General features: G+C 42.6%; 1 protein-coding gene across 6 annotated transcripts; it reads left to right on the top strand.

Annotated features, from left to right (window-relative positions):
- The first annotated feature begins 260 nt into the window (after nucleotides 1-260).
- LOC105889339 (endothelial differentiation-related factor 1 homolog) lies at nucleotides 261-8,344 on the top strand. Of its 6 annotated transcripts, XR_004164805.2 has the most exons (10): nucleotides 261-1,928; nucleotides 2,447-2,582; nucleotides 3,257-3,364; nucleotides 3,759-5,027; nucleotides 5,256-5,375; nucleotides 6,249-6,300; nucleotides 6,546-6,706; nucleotides 7,240-7,395; nucleotides 7,501-7,594; nucleotides 7,719-7,738. XR_004164805.2 is itself a non-coding variant. In XM_012815145.2 (8 exons), exons 4-8 carry the CDS (start codon nucleotides 4,791-4,793, stop codon nucleotides 7,778-7,780), a joined length of 447 nt encoding a protein of 148 aa, XP_012670599.1. In that variant the 5' UTR covers nucleotides 261-1,928; nucleotides 2,447-2,582; nucleotides 3,257-3,364; nucleotides 3,759-4,790; the 3' UTR covers nucleotides 7,781-8,344. The 6 variants fall into 6 exon arrangements, 4 of the variants coding, with proteins under 4 accessions (XP_012670599.1, XP_031433669.1, XP_031433670.1 ...); XR_006152692.1 differs by having other exon boundaries at nucleotides 3,759-5,384; nucleotides 6,225-6,300; nucleotides 7,719-7,741; XM_012815145.2 differs by lacking the exons at nucleotides 5,256-5,375; nucleotides 7,240-7,395 and having other exon boundaries at nucleotides 3,759-4,868; nucleotides 7,719-8,344.
- The last annotated feature ends 93 nt before the right edge of the window (nucleotides 8,345-8,437 follow it).

The raw sequence follows: 8,437 nt of genomic DNA, 5'->3' as shown, positions 1-8,437 counted from the left end.
GCAGAGTTTGCTGTTAAAAAAAAAAAAAAGCATATATGTTGCCTCTTGAAGCTTCTCTGGCGATGCGGTGTGTGTGTGCATTTTGATGGAATGGCAAATGTATTGAAACGGGCCAGTGAAGGCGTGTAACCTTTTTTTAAAAGGCTGTGTATTTCAAGTCTGTGGAAAATGTGTTGCCATGGTATGTGTTCCCTGGACAAACCTGGGTGGGGTGGCCACACACACACACACACACACACACACACACACACACACACACACACACACACACACACACACATCTGCGGTCATGGGCTAAAATGGTGGGAGGGTTTGTTGGGAGTCTGATGGGTCCCAGAGGATGATTTGGTTGATGAACATGTTACTCTATATCACTTGATTTGGTTGTATTTGCTTCCACGCATCTGAACTAAAGTGGCACTTTTCTATCCCACAAAACAAACCACCCAGGTGTCTTTCCTTGTTGCTTTTGGGGGCACCTTTCCCTTTTTTTGTTTTTATTTTCCACTATCTGGACTGTAGTTTTTTGTTTGTTTTATTTTAGCTATAATAGTGTATGGTTTGTGATTTAGGTGTGTGTTGTGTAACTCCCTGTAAACACTCCACAACGGACACGGGGTGCAAGCAATAAACACAACCTACCTGTAACCAGAATCAGGGTCCAAACACAGAACTCCACATTTCAGATGCGGGAGATCTGAGGGAGTGCCTGCTTCTCTCGCCCTTTCTCTCTCTCGCACGCTCACACACACAAACACACACACAATCACCACAGTGATTGCTAAAGTGGCTCGTTGCATCCTTATGATATGAAGGGCAGTGGCATTAGCAGTGTGTCATACCGTATCTCATTAAGAATCTCTGAAGTGGTGCGTGGATGTCATTTATGGTTTCTGATGAGGGGGGAAAAAAAGTTTTCTGCTTTGTGTTACACTACAGATGTACAGTTTCTCTCCTGTGTTCCTGGTCTTTACGCTCAGCCTGGGGTAGACCAGACATGAGTTTAGTCTCCAGTGTATCACTAATTTACAGAAGGAAAGAGAGAAAGGGGGGGTAAACATAATGGTATTTGTTCAAATGTTCATTTTGTTCTAACAGGGTGGACTGCTTGTGTACTTTTGAGTTGGTTTTGCTGGATATGTGTAATGCCTTCTAGTTGGTTTCAACCGTGTGGAAGGAGCCTGACTCGGAAGCCTCCCCACCTGGGCAGGTATCCATATACACTGCCTCAGCACTTGGAACTGTTTTTGATGGTTGCGCAGCGATCAGTCGTTGATGTACTGGCACACACACGTCTGCCCTTCAGCTTGTCTGTGTAGACTTGTATTTAAAGGGCCAGCTATGGATATTTTACTGTTGATGCTTTTTTTTTTTTTTTTTTACATATTTAATTTTTTGTTTAAAGGACCAGTGTTTTCCTCTAAAGCTGATCCTCCACGCTTATTTATCCCTTACTGTTGTTTATCCTTTCAAATATGTGATCATATTTGCCCTTTTCTTGTTAAAGATCTCATTGAGAGAAAAATAAAGCAGGTTGTGCTTTCTAAAAAAAAAAAAAGTATATTGTACAAATTCGTGTTTGTTTGGGTTGCACCATTGGCCTCCTTGAAAGGCATTTGCAGGTTGTCTGTGTGTTTGTGTGTGCGGGGACGAATGGGGAAAATATGAACTAGATTAGAAGAACTAATACATTTTAGACTGACACATGAAATATGAACACGGTGGGCAGAATTGTTATTTCAGATTCATGGATACAATATGAATAATCAGCAACAGGCTACATTGATGCTGTGGCACCATTTCTACTGTAGGAATAAAAGTTTCCTCGTGACGTCATCAGATTGCTGAATTCCATGCATTCCTCGGCAGACAAGACCACCCTGCAACTAGTTGCCTGGAAGAGGTTTGCCTTTTTGCGAAGACGGAAGGTAAAGAATTGTTTCTGTCAACAGCATAATTTATGTTTGGTGTACTCGTGAATTATTTGTTGGAGACAAATTGGCAGGCTAGGCTAAGCGTCAGAGCGCTAGGAAATTTAACTTAATTTCCCGGATCGGGGCAAGATAACTCGCTTTTGTCCGTGTCTTGTGTAATCCTACACCTTTACTTTGGTCGTCGGTTCTTGAAGAGAAATGTGTAGCCCACGCGGTTATTATCGTGTTACTCGAGAAAACGGCAAACAAACACACTGGCGACAACACAGTCGGAAGAGAGAAGGAATTAACTGCCATTCGTTATGATCTTGGTAGCCGAAGGTTTTGCAAAATGGCTACATATGACATAGATCTGATCAAAACAATCTTGCAAAAGCTACTTTAAACATTGGATTGGTGGTCTAATGAACAGATCCCTTGATGGGTCATGTAATATGTTAAAGTGATATGTCTTCAAGCTGCATATGTGTACTGTCAAGTGAGATCAGTTTGTGATTCTGTTTGTCCTGCAGGATGTCTGTTAAAGAGGGGAGACCGAATGAGGGGCTAATGATGATGCAGGAACTGGATGATCGCCTCAAAGAGCAGATAGACAAGCTGGAACACATCCGCCTCTCCGTCTTAGACCTCAAAGATAACTTCTCCGGGGTGGGTCTTTGTTTGGCCCCGATGCTCTGACTTTTAGTTTAGAATTCTAGCTCTAAATGAGGATGTTTGGGGAGTGGTGTGACTGACCATTCTGGAAACTGAGTTGAGACTTGGTATTCAGTCCAGAAAAATCAACAAATTCTAAACATAAACACAGTTACTTGGGGCTCATTTTCAACCTGCAGAACCGAATTCAATGATTGAATTGGGTGGAATGTGTTTAAATGTAGGCAACTTAACTTAGAGGCACACACTGCAGAGGAACCTTCATGATCATGGAATGAGGGAATGATGTTGGCTATACTGGTACAGACTGAATTATCATTGCCTGGTATGGTATTTTACACGTATATGGTTTTACCCATGACTGTGCTTTGGCTCTAACAACTTGTGTAACAGAATGTGAAGAGTTGCAAAGAACACCTGACCTGAATTGTTTACTTCGTCCAGCTGCCAGTACCACAGTGCACATTTTAAGAAGAAAACCTACTAAACCTGTCTAGTCTATTTTACACACACTTGGACATTCAGTCTAGTCTTAGTAAGAGGTCTCCTAAGGTGACTGTTGTGTTCATACTGAATTGGCATAACTCACAATCATCTGTGTGAATTAATTAGCTATGTTAACAAGGATAATGCCCTTATTTGCAGATGCACTGTTTTGATCTTTTCAGAACTCTGCAAAGGACTTGAAACAGTCCATTGCTGAACACGTGGACTGGTTGAGCCATCTTACCGAGCGGGTGGAGACACTCCAGATGAACACGTCTGTGTTTGTCCAGGTGAGGAATACATCACATATCTGTTGTGCATGACACTCCGACATGCCTGCTCAGCGGCTAGCGACTGTGAAACATGCTCTAGTCCCGATTATCTCTCGCCTTTATTGGTATGGAAAACACTTCTTTGTCACAAGAATCAGCAAGTTGTGTTTTGACATTTTGGAAATTAGTATTCCTATCCAAAATATACATTAACTAATTAACGTTAAGCCTTGAAGGGAGAAGAGATTTATGGATTGACTGGTTGAGGAAACCAGAAGCTTCAGGGTTATTTTCAATTTCATAAACTCAGTTTTCACATTCATTCATTTACTGTCAATCTACTGTGTACATCTTTGCATTGATTTTTTTGTGATGAGTTTGTCCAGTGAACATGTAGTGTTTGTTTCTACAGATGAACACTAAGCCACGATCCTGGAAAGGCAAGCAGGGCCTCCGGCAGTCTGCCCGCTGGGGTCGGTCACACCTGGCTGAGGACGCCCAGTCTGAGTATGGATGGTCCCCCATTCGTACCCGACGCAACAGTGATGCTGCCTCAGAGATGTCCTGTGCCTGGTAACCCAGGTAACCAAGTCAACCACAAAGCTGCCTCCAGAATCCTTTAGATGTGCCACAATGACCCAGAGTGATGACCATTCCTGACGAACATGGGACTGTCAAAATCAGTGTTGCACACGAAAATCAAGGCTTTTTGTGTGTTTGTTAGTCTGCTTGTTTATTTTGTCAGTTGTTAGCTTTGTTATAGTAAACCAAAAAAAAATTCTGATAGTCTCTGAATCATAAAATTAAATGTTTGGATGCCACAATAAACAGTCTCAAAAGTTGTATTTGCCTAGATCCTACATCCTCTTTAATCCATTTGTGAGTCATGTTTTAATGAATTTGTCCTCAGTACTCTAGTGAAAAACAAACATTAACTATTCCAGTCAGCCACGAGATATACAGTTTTACTTTGTTACAGAAATAAATGTTTTGGTCTTAAAATCCCAGTCTCATGTTTAGGCAACGTTACTCGTGCTGTAGATCAGTACAAATAATTATTCGGATGTAACCAATAACAAGCAAATTCAGAACCTTATGTGTGTGCACATATTTTGTTTTGTGTGTGTGTCGGGTGAAACTAGGTTACTGAAGTAACAGAGACAGAAAGTTGCTAAACGAATAAATACCACGCTAGTTCTGGTGCATTCTAGAAAAGTCGGATTTTGTTTCTCCGGTGTGCCACATGACTGTTGTTTTAAATAAATTCTAGGAGACTTCCAAATGTGGGGCGTGCTTCATGTGACGCAGTGCACTCATACCAACAGTGGAAGTGGTGAGAAGAGCTGTCTTCTTGACCATAAGAAACTGAAGATTTTGAACGCGGCGTCAATTCTTCCAGGGTTATTTTGTATATTGCTTTAGTTAGTTAACTTATTTGGAAACCATGGCCGAAAGCGACTGGGATTCTGTGACTGTCTTGAGGAAGAAAGGCCCGTCGTCAGCGCAGGCGAAATCAAAGCAGGTAGTTAGCGATAGCGTAGCATTATGGAGGTTAGGGAATCATGCAGAAAGGTTCCATACCTGCGCTTGGCTGTAGCCTCTGCCCGAGCTGACGGGCGTGCTAATAAATCTCGGGGACTTGACACATATCGCAGGGCCACTCTTGGCTCACTACTGCGAGGTAAAAAAGAGCTTTGTGTTACTAATCGTGGCACCTAACCTTACAGACAGATGGTGGCTTATTAGGGGGGCGGCAGTGTTGTTATTCTGATGTGGTTAACTTTCTTGCTGGCTAAATCAGTGTTTCTCAATGTGTGGTCCACGGGCCGTCAGTGTTTGATTGTAACGTCAGAGATATTCTTGGAAACTGGTTGTGCATTCATGACGGATACATCTTTTCGATACACAGCTAGCCATCTAAACTGGCGATGTTTGCAAAATGCACCACGCAAGTAGGCATCAGGAGCGACTGACATTGGGTCAACAACATGTGAATCAAGTGAGAGACACGAAGAGGTTACGGTAAAAAGTAAGAGCCGTAAGTAACTTGTATTGGCGAGTTGTCCTGAATTTAGCTAGCTACAAGTGTTCGAAATGTAATGTAATGTTAGTGCTTAAAAGCGCCAGCCAGCTGTTCCTAGTATTTCATAATATCATCGGGGAAAGTCGTAAGAAAGCTGTTAAGCTTTATCATAAACAAAGAAGTCGTAAAAACAAAGCCGAACTCGACCCTTTAATTTAACCTCCCGTTTAGATTGTTAGATTATTAGTTTGTAGTTGTTATGGTAAAAAAAAAAACCGATGTTATGGAAAGTTGATGCTTGTCAGTAGACCACTTGTAAACGAATGCATGCTTTGGAACTCCCCTAACTGAAAAGACGGTACTTTTCTAATGTGTGGTAAATTACGTGGATGGTTTGAGACTTAGCTTAGGCTGTTGTCAAATGCCCCAAGTTACTCCTTGACAGTTGATTTATTAAAAATGGGTCAGTGGACCACAGGACGCTCTTAAATTTATAAATCGGTTTGGGAGCCTCTGCCTCATCATCATACTAGCTGCTTTACAACATTGCTTTTATTCTGAGAGAGATCCCCGTTTTAAGCTAAATTGTCAAATCTTTACGTAAACAGTTTATCATTCATTGATGAGCATTTAATCATGTCACAACCTCCCTCACTTCAATCCTGATATAGCACTCTCCAGTCAAGTACCCAGCTATGTCTGCTCGATAACATTTGCTCATAAGGGAAAGACAGCTCATCATGACAACACACACCTGCTGATTCCTGATATGGGCAGCTTGTATGTTTTTCATTCTGAAGTAGCTCAGCATACACTATAAATGCCATATGCTTTTCAATTGTGTGGATGTTCAAGGGAACTGTTCCTGTCATTTCCCAGGCCATAACAGCTGCACAGAGGCGCGGCGAAGAGGTTGAAACCACAAAGAAATGTGAGGCCGACTTATTTATCATGATGTACCATTTTTCATAAGTCATAAAATCACTTCAAACACCGTTGGTCTCTGATTTTACAGTTCTTTGCTAAGTAGCTAATCTGCCACTAAGATGATGCATTAGTATTCTAAGTAAAACCTTGAACTAATCTTGCATGAGGTCAAAGCTAAGCCTGGTTTTCCCTGAGAGAATGCCTTTAAGTGTGTCTCTCTCTGTTTGTGTGTGTGTGTGTGTACCCTAGGGGCTGCGGGTCAGAACAAGCAGCACCTGGTGACCAAGAACACAGCCAAGCTGGACCGGGAGACGGAGGAGCTGCACCACGTCAGAGTGCCCCTGGAGGTGGGCCGGGTCATTCAACTGGGCCGCGCCAACAAAGGGCTCAGCCAGAAAGATCTGGCCACGGTAAGCATGGCAGAGCCCAGTAGTCCTCCCCTCCACTAGGAAATTAAGTGGTAGATTCTGGACCTGGCCACAATAAGCAGAGCACTGCAAGGCTTAACACCTCATGGCACCGTGCAGTAACCATCCTCTCAGCCAAGATTTGAAGGGGAGACTCATTAATGTGAGTGTGTAAGCCAGGTCTTGGAAGTGGATGTTCTGCCTAGTATGTATGGTTAGATTCGCTCATTGGAACAATGAAGTGGGAACGAAGGGATTGTCACTTCCTAGTAGTGGCGCCCGGCCTCTCTCCTTCTAACGGTCTGCATCTCTCCTTTAGCCGTAGACTATTTCCCGATCAGCTTTCCTTCTTACTGCAATGATGAGTGAATATCATTGAGAGGAAAATAACAATCCTGATTGTGTTCTCACTGTTGTTGTTTTGCTGATGTATAATGAATGATGCTTGCATTCTAAGTTATGCCCTCACAATTGCTTTCAGGTATTTCAGGCAGCGGTTGTCACATCTTGTCTCTTTGTCACTGTCATTCAAAGAGTAGGATAGGCTGTAGGGGCAGGCCGAACCACATGCCTGTTCATGACCATTACACAGGTTGTCATGCATGGGGAGTTTTCCAGAGAACCTGAATCATTGTTGAGGGATTTCCTGCTTCCAGACAGTAAACTGACTGTTTGAATCAACTGAAAAGGAAGTAAGGGCTTTCATTTCCTGGACCAGGCCTCTCATGTTGCAGTGAATTATCAGGTGTTTGAGTGGTCTGGCAGCTTTAGTTCCTGACCTCCCTCTCATCTCACAGAAAATCAATGAGAAACCTCAGGTCATTGCTGACTATGAAACCGGAAAGGCAATCCCCAACAACCAAGTAATGAGCAAGATTGAAAGAGCCATTGGTTAGTAGCACTTTCATGTCTGTCCTATTAGTGTTTTCTAAGATGTTATTTTATGATGCATGTATCCACATTTCAGTGGTCTCCTCTAAGAGCCCGTTGTCCACACTCTTCATGTCTTTGGTAGGCCTGAAGCTACGCGGGAGGGAGATGGGACAACCTCTCGAAGCAAAGCCTAAAAAGAAATGAACAGAAAGCCTCAAAAGACAGCCCTTTCTGCACCCTTCCTGCACCTTAAAATCCTCTACCCCCCCCCCCCCCCCAAACACACACACTTCTGCGTCTCTTCATGTCCATTGTCTTCATCTCTGAACCATGCAGTCCTTTACCTGTCCCTGGGCTGCCTCCCCCTCCTCCTCTAGGGTCTCAGTATGACCTGGTGCTCCCTCGCATTCCCAGCAGCTGCATTAATGAAGAAATGAGCGGAAATCAGTTTCCTCATACAAACTAATGAATATGTGCAAAAACCCAAAGTGCTGTGATCTTTTAGGAAATATTTTGCTTTGGCATGAAGCATTTTGCTATTTATTTATTTTCCTTTTGGGCAAGGGAAGCATTTAACCAGGAAACACGTTGGTTATTTTGCCTTGATTCACTAGATTAATTTAAGAGCATGTTCTGTCCGTTTTAGTATTGCTTGACTGTGGCCTTCTCACCCATTTACAGTTTGAGTCGAAGTTCAAAGTATGATGGACATGTTCTTTATCATAAGCTTTGTTTGGGACTAATAAAGTTTGAAACATTTGGCAATAAGCTTTGTACTCTGAAGTCATTTCAGAATGCATTTTAATGGATACGTAACAAACTCTTAAGATGTGATGGCGTACAGAACATTCAGGACAAGAA

This window comes from Clupea harengus, chromosome 12 (assembly GCF_900700415.2).
Source record: "Clupea harengus chromosome 12, Ch_v2.0.2, whole genome shotgun sequence".
NCBI classification, from domain to species: Eukaryota; Metazoa; Chordata; class Actinopteri; order Clupeiformes; family Clupeidae; genus Clupea; species Clupea harengus.
Note: the sequence above shows the minus strand (reverse complement) of the source record. Positions and strands in the feature narration are given on the sequence as shown.